General features: G+C 32.3%; 1 protein-coding gene across 1 annotated transcript in view; it reads left to right on the top strand.

The window, feature by feature from the left end:
- LOC127715191 (uncharacterized) overlaps positions 1–19,907 on the top strand; it is a 47,776-nt gene that overhangs the window by 17,602 nt on the left and 10,267 nt on the right. Inside the window, exons 8-20 of the mRNA XM_052221230.1 lie at positions 32–250; positions 1,062–1,258; positions 1,975–2,166; positions 2,701–2,919; positions 3,310–3,451; positions 4,320–4,482; positions 6,898–7,013; positions 8,201–8,286; positions 9,886–10,052; positions 12,066–12,291; positions 16,565–16,636; positions 17,598–17,678; positions 18,933–19,108. Of these exons, the coding sequence (XP_052077190.1) occupies positions 32–250; positions 1,062–1,258; positions 1,975–2,166; positions 2,701–2,919; positions 3,310–3,451; positions 4,320–4,482; positions 6,898–7,013; positions 8,201–8,286; positions 9,886–10,052; positions 12,066–12,291; positions 16,565–16,636; positions 17,598–17,678; positions 18,933–19,108 (2,056 nt within the window). The remainder of the gene's footprint in view (positions 1–31; positions 251–1,061; positions 1,259–1,974; positions 2,167–2,700; positions 2,920–3,309; positions 3,452–4,319; positions 4,483–6,897; positions 7,014–8,200; positions 8,287–9,885; positions 10,053–12,065; positions 12,292–16,564; positions 16,637–17,597; positions 17,679–18,932; positions 19,109–19,907) is intronic.

Raw genomic sequence — 19,907 nt, 5'->3', positions numbered from 1 at the left:
TCCTCCCCTAAAATTTGTATTTGCATTTAAGATTTTTGTTGGAGGACCAACTTTAGCCCATGGGTATCTCAACAGACCAGAGGTCCAAGCTTTGAGATTTATACCCTTGCCAAAAGGAGTTCAGACAACCCATGGGGACAGACTTTACAGGACTGGAGACTGGGGATACATGTTATCTGATGGAAGATTAGAGATTTGTGGTAGATGTGATTCAATGGTGAAAATAAGGGGTTATTCCATAGAAGTTCAGGTACATTCAACTATAAAAATTGTGGTAGCCATCTTGTACCTTGAATGATTGGTATATTTAAAAAAAAAATTATATAGCATCCTTTTTTACTTTTTATACGCCCGTTTATGGGACGTATTATGGTATACCGTTGTCCGTCCGTCTGGCCGTCCATCGTCAACATGTCGGACATTAACTCAAAAACGCTTTCACCAATTTGCATAAAACTTTGGTGAATTGTTTATATTTATTGATGAGAGCTCCCTTTTGTTTTTCTATAAATTTTAGAATTTACGTTTCCGAGTTACAGGGTTTTATTCATAAAAAAAGGGGGATTTTCCAGTTTTCAGACAAAAAATCAAAAATGCTTTCAGCAGTTCTTATGAAACTTTGGTGAATTGTTTATATCTATTGATGTAAGCTCCGTTTAGAATTTTATAAATTTTACATATTACATTTCTGAGTTATGGGGTTTTATTCATTAAAAAAGGGGGGATTTTCCAGTTTTTGGACAATAACTCAATAATGCTGTCAGCAATTCTCATGAAACTTTGGTGAATTGTTTATATCTATTGATGTAAGCTCCCTTTAAATTTTCATAGATTTCTAATATGACATTGAGAATTAATTGAACTTTAATTGTTTATAGTCTGACAACAGATTTACTAAGTATTGCGCAACAGCACAGTGTATAATTGTACAACAGCAAGAACTCAGAGCTAAAGAAGTACTTTCCTAGCTCAACCACTACGGCTGGCTTAGTGTTTTCTACGCAAGGGAAGCAATCCTGTCACAGGTTTAAAAATATTTCGTCATTCATCACTTTTTGCAGGCAGTGGAGAGTGCCTTGATGGAGCTACCTATGGTTAATGCCTGTGTAGTATTAGTGGAGGGACAGGAAGGAGAAGACAAGTTCCTAGTGTCATACATTGTACCAGAGGGGCAGACAACCAAGAAAGATATAAGAGCTATACTGAAACTGAGGCTACCATTCTACATGATTCCATCCTACTTTGTATTCCTTCAGAGGTAATGAAATTTCTGATTTAGATACAAAAAACCAAAAATAGTGTTTCATATCATATATACCTGGGATTTAAAGAAGATATAAATTAAGAATTCAAGTATTAAGGCCAATAAAGGGTACCATGAACTTCAAATTCTAGAATGTACCGTTTCAGAATCTAATGCATTCTGGGTAATATTTTCAATTAAAGCGTACACTAAAACGATGTGATTGGCTTATAACAATTGAAATTAAAATATATGATGGAACTTAATGTGCACATAGACCTCCAACATGGTGACATTTTGGGATACGAACAATGAAATTACCCATAGTCCTTTAGCTTTTGACATTGCAAATTGGTTGCAAAAAGGTGGAAACAAAAGTTTAAAAAAAAAATAGCATAATCAAATCTAAAGAAGGACTTGTTCTATGGTGTTTGAGGGAAAGTCTCCATGGCATTCATACCACATTTCCTTATTTTCATATTGCGCATCAATCCTTTTTAACTTATGATAGTTAAAATGATTTTCCCCCCTTTCAGACAAGAAACCACACTAACGAACCCTTCATTTTAAAACTGTGCCCCTCTGAATTATTTATTATTACCATGCAGGTAGCTCTTGCATAAAGACCTCAATTAAAAATCTGATCTACTTTTATTTTGCATTTTATTCAAGGTAAATGTAGATTCAAATTATACACTACAATTTTGCATTGTGAATTTTTGTAATTTTAGCATTCCAATGGTGGAAACAACAGGAAAACTTGACAAGAAGGCTTTACCAAGCTTTGACAAAGAACATGAATCAGATTCTGATACCATTGCTGCTCCCAAGACTGACACAGAAAAAGAGGTTGCTGTCGTTTGGTGCAAAGTCCTTAAGATACAAGATATAGATATACAGGATAGCTTCTTTGATTTAGGAGGGTAAATTTCTTTTTTTCTCATTTATTTGTGTAATTTTAAAAGCTTGTCTTTTTAGGGAGTTAGATATGGATTGACGATCTTTTATAGTCTAGATTTATTGAAAACTATTGTAAACAAAGAATGGTACAGAGCTTGTATAAATAAACTTCAATTGTTAAAAACCTTATGGTGACCTCTAGATGTCTTTTGATTTTGTGTCAGGTTGCTGTCTTATTTGCATATACCCTACATCTCCTTTTTATTCATATTGCATATTTTAAAGTCAATTGATTTAAGTCTGTCTGTCAACTTTCCTTTCAAATGCACCATTGCCTAAATGGTTTGAGGGATGTTGATGAAACTTTACACAATTGAAGAACACTACTTGAGGATTTGCATAAAATATTATTCTCTCAGTCCAACATAGTAAAGGGAGATAATTTTGAAGGGCAGGGGTTTCCTTCTAAGAGACAGTTCTTGTTTTTTCATGTTCAGATTATATGATCAATTATTAAAGAGAATCATCAAAGATAATTAAAATGATTTATTTTTCAGACACTCCTTGCTAGCTACAGAGCTGATGATGAACTTAAGACAGATGTTTGATGTAGATTTAAATGTTCGTGACTTGTTCACATATCCAACTATTACAACGCTCAGTCAGTTCATAGAGGCCAAGAAAAATAAAAGAACGGAAGAACTCCATACAATACCTAAAGTGTCAATAAACCTCCAAACAGAAGTCAACAGGCATGATCCAAGGGGGATAATCAAGTAAGAATTGTTAACTGTTTAGGTGAGGAACCACTTATTTAGGCACAGTCAGAAAGAACATACCAGATTATAGCGCATTTTTAAAACAAAATAGTTCCTTCATGAAGGTGTAATTTTCAAAATATGTAAAACATTTTAGTAATTTTGATATCAAATGAAATCTGAAGAAGTTAAGCTCATTTGTAGAACTATTTTGTCTGTTATTTTGAATCATTGAAAATTTTAAATGGGGGCATAGTTTTCTCAGATATAATGTACCTGTTTTTGTACTTCCAAAGTTCTCTGTCCAGTAATTACTCTTTTGCTTTAAATTTACTTTTGCACTTTTTAATTTTAAAGAGTCATTTTCCATATCAGATCCTAAAATGTACAGATTTTGTTTTATTTCAGCATTGATATGCAGCTAAGAGCTTTTTGGAGAACATTTAATCTAAGTAACGAGAGAAGATTTAAGATTGGGAGAGTCTTACTGACAGGTGCCACAGGATTTCTTGGAGCTTTCTTACTGAGAGAAATATTACTACAGACAAAGGTATATTTAAATGTTATCATTGTTAAAAATATTAGATTGTCAGGTGAAGGTTAGTATGGTTTATTCTTTGCTGTGGTAAGATCTTTCATGAAAAATAACTTGTATTAGTATCTCTTTCAAATTTATTTGTTTATCCATTGACTTATATTAGTAGATCTTTCATATTTTGTTATGCATTTTTCAGTTGTATCATGACATTTGTTGTTTTCATATAACATTGTCATGATTGTTTTGGGATAAATTTTCAACAAATTCTTTTCAAAACATAATTTAAGTTTGAGGTCAAAAGCCACCAGCTGTTTTCTTATCTGCACAAGACCTCAAATATAAATACAAAAATTGATAGTTTTTGTTACGTCCCCTTCTTGTCTGACAGTAAGACAGATATGCATCACATTATTAGCAAAAAAAATTCCCAAAGTAGGGAATGGTTTATTACTGCTACTGTAAACAAGATAAACACACGGTCTAATGAGGAACCAAAATAAACTTTATATCCGGGTGCAGGATTTGCTTGCTGTGTTGAAGACCTATTGGTGGCCTTAGGCTCTTTCATGGGGTTGTTGTCTCTTTGACACATTCCCCGTTTTCCTGATGATTCTTTATTCTGACCATGTAAGAGTTTTACTAGTTTAATAGCGCAATTTGAATATAAAAGGAAGTCTAAATTTTGAACTTGTTTATTAGAATTTTAAGGTTAAGATAAAAGAAAATCTGCAATGTTTTCCTTCCATTTACGTTAGGTACAAATAAATGGTACATCCTGATTGGTCAATTCAAGCTTGTTACGAAATGCTGAAAAATAGAATATGAATACCTTCGTTATCTGAGGTGACATTTTATAGCCTATAGTTTTATATTGTTTCAGTGTATGATAAAATGCTTGGTGAGGGAACTACCTGACACTACACCAAATGAAAGACTTGAGAAGTCATTACAGCAGTTTGGAGTATTGCCATCTAATGGCAAACCTTCAGAACAACAAACTTTGATACAGTCCATGTATGCCAAAAGAGTGGAGATTATTAAAGGTAAAGAATCATTTTGTGGATTTTTATACTTGGGATGCTGATTTTCGTGGATTTCGTTGTTACAGGAGAACCACTAATTTGAATGTTCAATAAAGTACAAATTTTCTATAGGCTTGTATGCAGACTTTTGTAAAACCAAGAAATAAAATATCCACGAAAATGTAATTTTTGTCGAGCCTTCGACTTTAGTCGAAAAAGCAAGACATAGCGATCCTACATTCCGTCGGCGGCGTCGGCGGCGTCCACAAATATTCACTCTGTGGTTAAAGTTTTTGAAATTTTTATAACTTTCTTAAACTATCATGGATTTCTACCAAACTTTGACAGAAGCTTGTTTATGATCACAAGATAGTATCCAGAAGTAAATTTTGTAAAAATAAAATTCCATTTTTTCCGTATTTTACTTATAAATGGACTTAGTTTTTCTGCCAGGAAACAACACATTCACTCTGTGGTTAAAGTTTTTAAAATTTTAATAACTTTCTTATACTATTTTGGATTTGTACCAAACTTGGACAGAAGCTTGTTTATGATCAAAAGCTAGTATCTAGAAGGACATTTTGTTTTCTTCCAGTTATCATTACATTCAGTCTGCAGTTAAAGTTTTTAAACATTTATTAGATTCATAAACTATCCTTGATTTTTACCAAACTTGGACAGAAGCTTCTTACAATCAATTAGATATAGGAAGATGTTGTATGAGTGCCAATGAGACAACTCTCCATAAAGATAGTATCAAGTGGAATATTTTTATTGATTTACTTCCTCATTTTTGTTGAGCCTGCAATTAACAGAAAAAGTAGGCGAGACACTGGGTTCCGCGGAACCCTTACGAATTTTTTCCCAATCAATGAAAATTGGTTGCCACAAATATGAATGAATTCGCAGTTGCTAAAATGACTTTCTCATTCTTATAGTTGTGGCCTGTTATCTATTTCTTGCATGAAGAGATATTTCTCCTATCACACTGCACAGAGTGTGATACGAAAAAGTAATATGAAAACTGTGTTAGTTTGGTTGGCTTATCCAGCATCATGAGACGATATTACGACAATTCCATTGGCTATTCATTAGATCATTGATCATCAGACTTTCAAAGGTTAAGAGATATAAATTTTGTCCATGGCAACATGCACAAGAGGTTTTTTCTATTATTTACTTAACACTCACACTTTTCACCTGAAAATCTTCTTCTTGACAAGTTTTATTACCTAGAACAAAAAGTTTTACATAGGAGCTGATGTTAAATATTGACGCCAGAACAGTATATATGACGTCATACAAGTATGTACAAAAGACTAGATCAACGATTGTCAGAATTTTTATTTTAACACAAAGAGTTTTGACCATAAGAGAAATAGGTTTAACAACTTGTGATAATTTGGAAATCACTTGATATCAACTCTCGTTATTTAATTTAATTAAGGAATGACTGTAATATTTTTTCTGTCTATAAAGAAATAACATCAAAAATGTGGTGCACACTGAATAACCCGTGTAGCGTGTTATTTAAAAGTGTGCACCACATTTTTTAGGTTATTTCAAATAAACAGAAAAAATATAACAGTCATTCCTTATAATTTAATTCTAAATTCCATTTTTAAGGAGTAAATTTTGAAAAAAACGTTGGTGACGTCACGGTCACATCATTGGACAAAATTATGTCTATGAGCTAATATTGACAAAACACTTTCAGCCAATCAGAAGACGTGTTACATCCAGAATTAAATTATATAGTAATATAAACTTGAGGAAGGCTCGTTTATTAATATGGTGAATCAAATAACTCACGTTGATATCAAGCGGTATCCAATTTTCACTTGTTATGAAACCTATAAGAATATTTGTGATAGTTGTATCTATCATCAATACTGTACAATGGAAAATTTTTAATAGGGATATAATTTCAATCAGTTTAAGATGAATATAGAATTGCGAAATAATAATAAACCCCTTTACAGAATTATGTACAATACCTTCAAATGATTACTACTGCACATTTGTCTAATAAATTTTCGTTTTTTTAGATATGTTTGCCAGTAAGGTGTAAAAATTAGATTCAGTTTTTTTATCTATATATTTTGTGAAACAAGTAAAAAGTCACCGAAAGTTTCCTTAAGAATTTTGCAACTTATTACTAATATTTTATTATAGTTTTTTAGAGTGACAAACCGTTTAGATACATATATAGCTGAACTATAGGTACATGAAATATTAAAAATTTAACCCTTTGTTGCTATATAACCTTTTGCGACCATGATTCGAAAATTGATTATATTGCCTTATTTCTTCCTACTAAATACTCTGAAGTTAAGTAGACAATAATGTTAAGTATGTTTAAATATAGAAAATATCGCCCTGATAAACATGGGTATGACCAAAGATGACTAAAACACCTGTCTGTTTGTATTACAGGAGATGTAGCCCTGATAAACATGGGTATGAACGAGGATGACTACACCTATTTATGCACAGATATAGACTTCATCATACATGCAGCAGCTTATGTCAACCTAGTCTATCCTTATGAGGTAAAGCATATTTTGTTAATTTTTGGGATACAAAATATTCTTTTTTTGGAACAATGACATCCTTCCAGCAGTCAGAAAGGTTTTGTGCAAAGATTTTCTCTAATTGAAAAATACCTGAAAATGATGCAAATAATAATATGATATAATAATAAAAATACACCCTTTAGCCTTTTTGTGTCAATCCAACATTTACAACTTCCCTTCTGAGCCACCTTGCAGAACAGACATTACTGAGCAGTTGTTCTGAATGTGCATGAAATGTTTGCAACTGTAACTGTGAGTACTCTCAGATCTGTACTTAATGTCCTTTTTGTTGTTTAGGATGAGGGATGGATAATTACCATGCCACGTCCAGTCTGTGTTTATGTTTGATGTTTTTCTTCTTTGTATTGATCTGATGAGTTAAGCCTTTTTCAACTGATTTTTATAGTTTGTTCTTATGTTGTGCTGTTACACCACTGTCCCAGGTTAGGGGAGGGTTACATGCTCACAAACATGTTTAACCCGCCACATTCTTTTTGTGTCTGTCCCAAGTCAGGAGCCTTTAGTTCAGTGGTTGTCATTGGTTCATGTCTGTCATATTTGTTTTTCGTTAATTGTTTTGTTATAAATAAGGCCGTTAGTTTTCTCAATTGAAACGACTATACAGTATGGGTTTTTCTCATTGTTGAAGGCCGTACGGTTGCCTATAATTGCTTACATTTGAACTTTGGTGGATAGTTGTCTCATTGGCAATCATACCTCATCTTCTTATTTTTATATTAGTTGAGCAACATTTAGTCTATCTTTTGTATTAGAGCTTGATATTATCAGGTCATGCAAGTTAGTAGTAAAAACAGATCATGCTTTATGTCCTTTAGGGAATTTGATTTTTGATTGTCTCTTTAGAATTCATCCAAAACTTTGGTTTAAGGTGTGACATATTGTATAAACATCTAGCTAATATTGAAGACTGTATGTTGACCGCTAGAATTCTTCAGATTGTTATATGTCTTTGGAAGTTTGGATTGTTGCCTCAATGATTATGAAGATATTGCATTAATCAGCGTCCCCTTTATTGGTATCATGAAATTATAGAATGTGGCATTAAAGCTTGTAAACATTTTTTTTCAACTTTAACAATCATAGAGAAGTTGAAATATAAATTGATTTGGTCTTGTAAGTTTAAAGAAGTGTTTGTATTTCAGGCTTTTACTGGACCAAATGTGACAGGAACAAGAAATGTTGTAATGTTCTCCTGTACTGGTAAAATAAAACCCATACATTATATCAGGTATAGAAAGGTTTGGATATATGCAAAATTTTAGTTTGATTTATTTCCCTTGGTCACCATTTTGGAGGTGTAAATGGTTGATTTACTTATTTGACTAACCAAATTGAAAAATGCTGTACAAACAAAGCTGATAAAATATCCTTACTAAATCGTAGTGATGAAACAAACATGCAAGGCTAAAAGAAATTGAAATTGTTCAGAAAACATCTTTTTCTGAAGTCAAGCGGTCAGTATAACAAGTTGAATTTGACTGATATATGATGGAACTTAATGTGCACATAGACCTCCAACATGGTAACAAAAGGGAAGTAACTCTTGCTCAAATTGTGTCAGTCAATAAAATTCATATACTTGATCGATTATTCAAAAGCTAATTCCAATGGCTCTCTTTGACAAATTTTTGGACTATACATCTGAGGTGAAAATGTAAATATTGCCAGTCATATTGTCTTTTAAAAATGGATAGCAAAAAAAGATAAGTTTTCTTGTCAGATAGTTGGAACCTAAATACTGTAAATTCAGAAATTATTGCGTGCATTTATTATTGCGATTTTTCAAGAATGGACAAAAATGCGAGGTTAGTCAATATTGCGATTTTGAAAAAATCTGCATACAGGTCTATATTATGTTTCAGTTATCAGAATGCGAGTTCTTATTATTGCGATACTCACACAGTCGCATTTAGATAAACCTCGCAATAATTTCTGAATATACAGTAATTTAACACAAACTGCAACAAATGTGTGAATTTTTTATAGTTTTTGTTTGCATTGGATATGAGAAAATTGGGCTGTGTAAGTTTTTGATTCAGGTACTAAATTAGAACTAACAGAGGCCTCCTACTTTCTCAAGGGTATCCTCAAACTGAGCTTGGTGACTGTTGGGCATATAGTTCAAATATTACAACAGGATTTATTTACCAGAAAAAAATAAATTTGCCCGAATTTCAGTCTATCAATTGCTGCATGCTGTTGGGTCTTAAGGAGACTTTTCACCACATGGGGCAATAAAGGAGTCTATTAATAACTGATATGACCTTAACCTTTGACATATTGACCTAAAAATTAATAGGGTTCTTAATCTAGTCCCACTTGGCATTATTGAACCAAGCTTAAACAAAGTTGGACGTATGGGAAAAAAAAATAACAACTGGAAACCAAATATTTTGTCCAAATTTCAGTCTATCAACAGATACTTGAACCTTGACATTTGACCTATTGACCCGAAAATCAATAGGCTTCTTCTTCTAATGATGCATTTTAAAACTGAGTTTGGTAAAGTTATAATGTATGGCTTTAAAGATTTCACTGGAAACAGAAATTTATACAGCATACGCCTCCAGTTCAGTAGAAGGACGCCTGGAAATTCATCATATTTTCAGGAGAGTTCAACTTTGTTGCAATGATGTCTTAAGTAAAGCTAATATTTACATATTTTTTTTCTGAAAGTCTCTATCAGAAGTCCAAATAATTACAGTTTATTAATGGTGTCACACTTTTTTTAATCAAACTTACAGGTCAAATAAGCCCCGAATATATTGTTTCCTCTAGTACTAGTATGTATACCTCTCGTTGAATATTTTATTATTTTACATTATAGCACTGATGCTGTGTTTCCAAATGGAATGAAGAATTGTTCAGAAGATGACAACATTGAGGATAACCATACAGAGCTAAATGATGGATACTCTCAATCTAAATGGGTGGCTGAACAGTTGATCAGTCGAGCGGGACAGAAAGGACTTCCTGTAGTTATTTATAGATTAGGTAATATCCAGATTTGTAATTTATTAAATATTAGGGTAGATGGTCCTTAAAAAAGCAAAACACCCTCTTCTTATATAAGAACTAATTGGTTCTTTTTTTGGTATGGAATCTGAAATTTAGGTAATGAGCAGGGCTCACGCTACCAGGCGACTATAGGGCGAAAAAGTCGTTTTCCCCGTCCATCACTTCGCTTTTCCCGACCCTCAAAAGCGAAAACAAGTCGCCCTGTGGTTTACGATACTCGCTTTCAGTCCCTTCGTCATCGGCAATATTCAATTTTTACCAAGACGATGAAACAGCAATTTTTCATTTAAAAGTTATGAAATTCAAGGCATAAACGATTTATTTTCTTCAGAAAAGAGGTTAAAGCATAGATTTCAAAGTTGGTGGCATGTTATTTCATAAAAACAATTTTTTATCACTTCCGGTACTTGTTACTGGAGATTGTACATCAAATCATTCTAACTTTCGGCAAAATAAGTTGTTATTTCATTAGAACTTGATGAAATTTGTCTGAAGTAAATTTGTTATCCTTGTATTGCATTAAAAACGTCATATTCCTTTCCAAATAGCGTATCAAACATCGTTTTTTTTTTGGTAAATTTTTCTTCATCCGCCATTTAAATTATTGGGCATATTATTGTACAACTACAGATCGGAGTTGGGATTTCATCGGAAACGGACCTGCTATGACTGAAATCCGGATTTTTATGATAATGACTATGGATGCATGAATGGCACTGCTGACAGACAAAAAATTATCCCAAAAGGAAAAATTACGCATTCCACACGCATTAACATACTTTTGGTTAGATCTTCTTGATTAATGTATATATTTCCATGTATATGCATTGTTTCAATTTATAAGTTAAAGTTGCTCAACTCTGGGACTATTACACTTAAATATAATCATATTATGTCCAAGCTTAACTGTTAAATTTATATATCTTTTTAATGAGAAATACTCAGTTTCATGAACAAGATAATAGAGTAGTTTTTTAATTGATATAACAACTTTCTTTTCCTTTTTGATATAAAAAAACCTTTTTTTTATTAGTGCCAGATATTTAATTGTTTTTTTCTGAAAAGAGGACTCGTATGATTGTGCAACTAGATATGATAAAATTAAACAACTTTAAATTTGAACAGTTACTTTAATTGAATACCCAGGTACAAATTGAACAATATAAAAAAAATAAGATACATTTGGCCCTTAATGTATTAATGTAGTAAAAACCAAACATTGTAGCGCTGTGAGCAAACAAGCACTTCTCTTTCAAATCTCACCACTTCTCCCTCTCAATTTCAAAAAGAGAAGTCACTTCTCCCTATGATTCTGAAGTAGTGTGAGCCCTGGGTAATGAGTATAAATCAATATAAATAGCACAAAAAGTTGCATAACTGAGAATGCGTTTTTTTTATATATGAGTGCATGAAAAGTGATTGAAGTTTATTTTGAATGGATCATGGATGTTATATTTATTGTTACTCAAAGTAATGATATCTGTCCTCATTCATTTTATCAGAAAATGTGTTGGTTAATTTTCTGCTGTTGAATTGGTCAATTTTAATTTACCAATGCCAGTCTCTATTTTGAAAAAAATTCAACCACCCAACCAAAATGAAAATAACTGATTTGATTTTTAATAACACTAAGTTATGAGTACATTAAATCACACAGGCAGAGGTGAATTTAGGGGTGGGTGCACATGGAATGCCATTGGCACCCCCTCATTGAGCTACATTTATGGTTATTCCAGATTTTTACCATTGAACACCCCATATTTTATCTAGTTTGGGGCCTGCATCAGCCCCCTTTTTTAGAATCCCAGATACCCATCTGACAGGTCCTGTGTAATATCAATAAATTACACAATATAACTGTCCATTAATTCATTAACTGCTGTCATGATATGGCAGAAAATTTTATTTAAAAACATGAAATCTAGTTTACAAACCTTTAGTCAAACTTTGGATACATTAAGATTTTCACTGTATTATCTTCTGCTGTAGGTAATATGTCAGGTGACAGGAAGCAGGCATTCTGGAATCCTCAGGATTTTACTCTATTAGTGCTCCAAGCATGTTCCAAATATGGCTTTGCTCCAGATGTTGACTGGGACATGGAGATGACCCCTGTGGACTTTGCTGCTGAGTTCATTGTACGCTGTACATATAACCTATCTACCATTTTAGGGAAGACCTACCACATTATCAATGACCAACCTTTACATTCAAGGTATATATCAAAAAATTATTTGTCTTTTAACCCTTTCAACGCTTCACAAAAAAATAGAAAAATGGCTGCTGCTGCAGCATTTTTTTTGTGTTCATTCATTAGAACAGTATATATTCCTTTTCAGACCTCCGTTTCTCCCCCTTTTCTATGTCTTGTAAAGATCGACCAAATCATATTTCCCACACGAATTGAATGTAATAAACACATTGAGATAACGGGAAACCTTTTAACTATTCCTCGTTGTCAGTTTTGCCATAGAAATGCTGAAATATTTCCATATTTACAGCGTCTTTTTCGATTTCCGCCATTTGCATTTGTCAAAATATTTGTTTTTATTTTCCTTCTACTGCATGATTTTACCATTTAAATTCCCACGATTTCAAGCGCAAATGGTACCTTGTATATCCTCGATTAATACGCTGAAAAATTAGAGAAGACCAGAATGAAAACCGAATGGTTACAAGTCTGGATGAAAAATCCATCGTCATCGCGACGTATGCCGAGAACAGCAGTGGTGGACGGCATACGTCATCGCAGCATATGCCGTGTATAGCGTTGAAAGGGTTAAGACAGATGTCCCTATTAAAAATAGTAATGTTCAAAAATACCTTTTTAACCTTTAAGATTATAATACATGTACTTGAATTTATTTAGGCATAGAATTATAGACCGTACTTTGACCTATAATGGTTTATGCGCTGAAAGGCTTAAATCTTCTGAATCTCTCATATTCTTTCATTTTGAAAGCAAAAAAAAAAGTATTTTCGCAGTAACAGAATGTATATAACTGATGTTTTCAGGTTCCTTTTTTTTTTTTTGATTACAAACCTTATGTAATTATAAGACAGTGCAGTGAATTGTATGTTTCTGATCATATACTTTGTTTGGTTGAATCTCAGTGTGATTTATCTGTACAATGTAATACTATATAATAAAGAAAACATAAGGTTTACAAATTTTATTTCAGCAGATGTCAACAAACATAACAATGATTTCGTCATTCAATAATATTTAATTACATACGAATAATATGAAGCATATATAGAAACAAAGGCATTTTGTCATCATCTATAAGACAGACAAAATGCAAATATGAATAATCATCGTCAAAGCACATTTAGGGCATACATAGCACATTTAAACCACAGCTACCACATTCAAAACATAATTAAACATAGCACATACAGAATTCTGAGTCATATCTGAGACAAAATGCAAAAATGACTATTGTCAAGGCTAAAGCACAAGCATAAACACAGGCAGGAGTAATTAACAGCTAGTCGTTGGACGGACCGTAGATGTTGCCACAATCGCGAAGTAGACGGGATGCTGTTATGTCACCTTCTGTGTACTGGTCCCATAACTGATGAAGACGACCTTCCAGCTCCTTGTAGCGGATGTGTTAGTTCCTGATGACCTGTTCTTCAGAAACCAATCGGACAGTTAGATCAACAAGCTGGGCTTCCCGATGAAGCGCCGGTACCAAGGCATAGAAGGCAGCATTAGCTTTCCCGATGTCGGAGTTGATCCTTGTGTGCCAACCTAAAATAGAATTAAATTATAAGAAAAGATGTATTTACATACATATATATATTCATTAAAAACATGAAAAGAAAAAAGAAAGCTATTTGCCTCATCACAACAAAAGATAACCTTGAACTATAATGGTTTACTTTTATAAATTGTGGCTTGGATGGAGAGTTGTCTCATTGGCACTCGTACCACATCTTCCTATATCTATATAATTTATATTGCAGTAATCCATGTCAATGGGAACGTCGTGTGATTACATCGAAATTAAATTAAAATTAATTTTATAATTTTTCGTTACAATATAATAATGCCACCAGTTTGATAGGAAAATGAAATTCTTATATAAAATAAAAAAATAAAAAATACATACCTTCAACATCATTATTGGTCCTGATGCTGGTCTGAAAGATGTTCCAGTTGCGTGGGTGCCAAACAGTGTTGCAGAGCCATGTGTTGTCTACGTATCTTACTAGTTGCTTTAGCTCTGGAGATGTAGCTCTTGGTGAAAGCTTCTCGAAAGCCGGCTGGATGTTTTTTTTTCATGTTATTTTATAGAACTATAGGGTAATATCAAAGAAATCTCTGTTGTTTTTTCAATTTTACTCCACATCTATTTTTAGATATATATATAATAAATGTTTGCCTCGGCTTGCCTTTCTAAAAACATTGTATCTGTTTGATGTGACCATTTAAATATAATTACTTTTCAATTGGTGAATCCATTAATAAAGAATTACAGATTAGTGAAATTGTCAAGAAGCCATTCACTGTCAATCAAATTTCTCTTTGTTTGTATACTAATTATGAACACCAAGGATTAAACACAATACAAACACGCACACACGCCAATCATTAAAACATCTTTTGTCAATAAAAATAGTAAACGAGAAAATCACAATTATAATATTTAAACAAGAAGTTAATTATCCTCATCCAAACATATCAAATTCAACTCAAATAACACATATTTAATATGATGAAGCTATGTTTATTTCAATACATTTCTATACATTGTTTTTTCAAAAATATTTATCATAATCTCAAAATTCGTATATAATTTTTATATATAAAGTTCGTTTTTTATTAAAGTGAGAAAAAAACCCCACAAAACAATCTACAAATCGTAGTCCGAGTTTGTTCAATATATTTCTGCATATAAATAATGGTAGGCCAAGTTTGTTATAGTCCGAGTTTGTGATAGGCCGATTTTGTTTTAGTCCGAGTTATCCAGCAGCGATCATACAAGACTAGTCTATATGATGGAAACAGGGTGTAAATCAAACTTGGAGTAGAGTATTTCATTTAAGACAAGTCCATATGTTGACAATAGGGTGAAAATTTGTTTTGATGTGCCAAAATCATAAAAACAACAAGTCAATATAACCATTGCTATTCAATATATATAATTTCTTTGTGGTTTAGACTACAAATCTTCATAGTGTACTGGGCCATGATAAAAAAGTTAGTATAGAATTAACTAAAATTTCATTTTCAAGAAAAATTTCAATATTTATTCTGTAAAAACCTGAAGCCCATTTAAAACCTGCAGCTAGGAATATCATATTAAGTTTCTCACTCGTGCAGGTGCACTCGACTATACTACTGTAATCACTTAAGCCAGTCAACACTGAGGATGTGAGTTCGAACCCCGCTTGTGCGGTTGCACTAGACTCCAATCTTAATTGACTAGGATTGTCAGTTTTCCTATCAAAGGTCAGTGGTTTTCTCCGGGCACTCCGGCTTCCTCCACCAATTAAAACTGGCCGCCACGAAATAGCCCAAAAGCGGTGCTTAAAAGTGGCGTTAAAACACCAAAAATCAAAAATCAAAATCAAATCATATTAAGTTTAATATATTAGGTAGAAAATAATTTTGTAATACACGTGCAAAATCAAATATAATGTAGTCTTTCTGGTTTGTGTGATTTAGATTTTTGTATTGCACCTTTACTACCCTATAGTAATTCTAAATGGAATAGCTCTAGGTGAACATTCTAGGAACTCAACTTTATTGATTAAGTAATCATTGCATTTAAATATCATTCAAATAAACTTTTAAAAAGTTTGATCTAATAATCACTTTCAATGATCCTAAACAGATTTCGAGTGATTTCTTATCCAAGGGTAAATGGTCGTCTCTAAAAGATAGATTTGTGTTCATCACTGAGTAAATGTTTTAATCAGTCAGTATCAGTTGAGTGACTTCAAATAGATTTGTGTTCATCAGTCAATAAAGTTCATGTTCAGAGTGTCAGTTCAGGATTTGAAGCAGAAATTTTTAAGAACTGAATAATAAATCAAAGAATAAAAATAAGTTGTATTCACAAATTGAAATTCTAATAATTGTAATCAAGAATTTGATTTAAAGTGAATAAAGTTTATGGATGACAGCTTTTTTCAAGTAATGTTGTTAAATTATACTTTCATCACAAATACTAGAAATTAAAAAAAAGAAAATTGTTAATTTAATTGTATTTTGTATCAGGACATCCTAATTTTGCTATATTTAGGGTTTTAAATTATGCATATGTTTATTATATAAGTTGTATTGAATTTTAAAAAGACATATTAACTTTTAAGCTTTGACGCCATACTCCAAAAGAAATGATTTTATATAAGGAGAAGGGCTATCATTTTCATAGATCTTTTCCGTATATAAAATACATTCTTTTTGGTTGAGGAGTTCAAAAGTGTTTTGCTTTAGATAATTTTACTGCAGATTTGAAAATAATATTTTTCAGATGGGTGTTTGAATGGATGAATGCACATGGATATCCTATAAAGATTGTACCTTTCAGTGAATGGAAAACCAGGTAAATTATTATATTATATATGGAAGATTGTCATATCCAGAAATCAACGCCACTTTGCTTATTTGAATATTATACTAAAGAAATCTGATACGGGTCAGGGAAATTTTATTGAAATGATAGGGAATTTTGAAAAAAAATGTTGGTTTTAACTTTAATTTAAGTGATAGACAGGTTGCCGGGACAGAAAATAAATATACACAACAATATACACCATTTAAACGAAACATGATGACTGTCGTTGCAAAAATCAAGGTTCCTGAGCTATTTTAAAAATCGAAGCGAGAGGCTTTTAACATTGCAGTATAAAATACAGGCTAAAATGGCTGAAATGTCAAATTTGCAAACTTCATGTTGAAAATTGGCTAACAAGGTCATTACAAAAACAGGTTGCCGGGATGAAACTTGAAACTTGAATGTCCAAAGAATAAGCAAGTCCAAACCTTGTATGTGTAGTCGTTGAACTCTAGGTTCCCACTTAAAGTTAAAATGCCCCTATTGCAAGAAGAATAAAATCACGAAAACACGAAAAATTCACTAAATTTGGGTCCATTGTTTTGATTTTGACTGCCTGACAACTTCACGGAAATATCAGAGTGATTATAAAGAAGGACTTTGTGACGGGCAACTTATAATATCCGTGTTTTAAAGATTTTAATGATATCAAGCCAGTCCAGTTCAAACTATTATCACGTGGTACAATTCTCATTTACATATAATGAATATTAATTAGCAAAAGTACTACTAATTTCTGGCTATGTTACATGTCAAAAGCCACAAAAGTAAATCTTTAGCTTTTAGTGTCAATTTTCAATATTTCAGATATTCTTTTGATTTTCATTTTCCACCCAAAATTATATCAGTACCATACACATCCTGGCAAAAAAATAACTGAATTTTTTAAAACCAAAAATAAGGAAGTGTTGATTTGTTTCTCAATACTCTGATTATTTTTTTTATATAGAATTTTAGAGGAGTCACAGAAAAATGGAAGTAATGGATCCTTCGCGGCCAATATACAGAGACTGTTAGAGTCCTATCTAACGTAAGCATTAATTATAGCAGTTTTTAATTACAGAATTATAGTTATCAATGAAACAGCCATATTTTCGCCAACAAATATTTTGCTAAAATATTCTTAATTATTATACCATATTCTTAACTTTTTTAACAAAAATTGCAATGGGCATCCAGGTGGCATCACATACAAAATCATGAAAAAAGGAGGGAAAAGTTGACAAATTTCCAGAAAAACGGATGCAAATGAAATCTATCACTATTTCAAGCTAATATATTTATAAATATGAAGCAGATATACAATTTTTGTTTTATACTTTCAAATATCATACATTTAGCTATACATACCCATTAGATTAATTAACTTATATAGATGTAAGAAAAAACTTTACAGGGCTGTTTTGGGGGTTAGTGTTTATACATACTCCTTTTGTACCTTCAGTGGAGCTTAGAGTAAAGTATTCAAAAATGTCAATAATTATGTTGTGCATGGACCTGGTTTATAATTGTATCAATCTCCAATGCTTCTTTATTTTGAAAATCAGACCTATATATGTCAGAATTTTCCATTGTTTTTCCTGACTTTCTTTCAAAAGACAATATTGCATACTGTTGTACATGTGAAAGATACATGTAGATGTATTTCAGTATTAAACATGTAATATAAAAATAAGGAGATGTGATATGATTGTAAATGAGACAACTTAATATTATCCACCGAAGTTCAAGTGAAGTGCATGTAGGTAATTATAGGCAACCATACAGCTTCAACAATGAGAAAAAACCCTAACATATGGTCGTCTATCAAAAGCTCCGACATAAAAAATATGAAACTAATCAATTGAGAAAACTTATGGCTTAATTTATAACAAAACAGTTTACGAAAAAAACAAATATGACAAACATGAACCAACGACATTGTGACCACTGAAATACACGCTCCTGATTTGAGACAGGGACATAAAGAATGTGGCTGGGTTAAACATGTTTGTGAGCACCCAACACTCCCCTAACCTGGGACAGTGGTGTAGCAGTACAACATAAAGACAAAATATAAAAATCAGTTGAGAAAGGCTTAACTCATCAGATGGAGACAAATAGAAATACACCTAACAAAAACACAAAGTAGACGTGAACAGGTACTTATACATCCAAAAAATAAAAAGACACTGAAGTACAGATCTGAGAGTCTCAAAGATATACCAAAGACAAGTTCTTTTTAACCAGAAATGAGGTAAATTTAATTAGATTATATAGACATCTTTATTGCATTCTTTTTCAGAAGTCCTGATTTCTTTTCCAATTTGAGTACCTACAAGACAGACAATTTAAAACAGACATTAGAACTGTTCAATATGTCCTATCCTTACACTGATAGTCACATGTTGAAGACATACTTCAAGGAATTATCTCAACGTAAAGTCATTCTTCCTGTAAAACGACAAACATCATATTTGGGTGAGTTCTTATATGCTTGTTTAATCATGTTAATTGAGGCATTGAGTTTGATAGTTAAGATAGTTACATTACAAATTTTTTAAGCAATGAACCTTGAAGTATATAATAAATCTTTTAAATGATATTCTCCCGATGTTTATCACATAAGTCTGTGACATATAACTTTTTATGATTTTGATTTTGATTATGATTATAAATATAGTTACACATAATTTGCATTTATAAATTGTAATCTAAATTCTTCCAATTGCAGCATAACTGCTAAAAATGCTCCACTTTGAGATCTTATCATTTAATTTTATATGAGCAGAGGTGGATTTAGAGGTTTTTCCAGGGGGCCTGGGCCCCCCCTTTTTGTGTAAAAAATATGGTTGATTATTTAGGGAATCAATGAAGCATGAGTGGAGCAGGCCCCCTCTTTGGCAGTCATGCCCAAGTCAAACTGAACTGCTATCATTAGCAGTTTATTAGCTGTTATTTACCAGTTCTTCATATTTTTAGCAGTCTTTCAGCTGTTCATAGCATTCCATCTAATAGCAGTTTGAGAAACTGCCTTATTTCACCATTTCTTAGCATTCCTCATAGCGTTCATCTTAGCAGTCTGGATGTACCTTCTAAACTGTTGTCAATTTGTCAATTGGACAACAGTTATGACAGCAGTTCAATAGCAGTTTGATAGCAGTTTTGGTTTTAATCTTTGTTATAAAAATGCTTGGATCTGGCTGTGTTTTCAGCTTGATAGTAAACCTTTATTTGAAGGTTATTTGATCATTTTCAAATGTGCATTTTGGCTCCAATT

Source organism: Mytilus californianus, unplaced genomic scaffold (assembly GCF_021869535.1).
Source record: "Mytilus californianus isolate M0D057914Y unplaced genomic scaffold, xbMytCali1.0.p SCAF_9, whole genome shotgun sequence".
In the NCBI taxonomy this organism is placed as follows: domain Eukaryota; kingdom Metazoa; phylum Mollusca; class Bivalvia; order Mytilida; family Mytilidae; genus Mytilus; species Mytilus californianus.
This window is presented reverse-complemented; position numbering and strand designations above follow the sequence as displayed.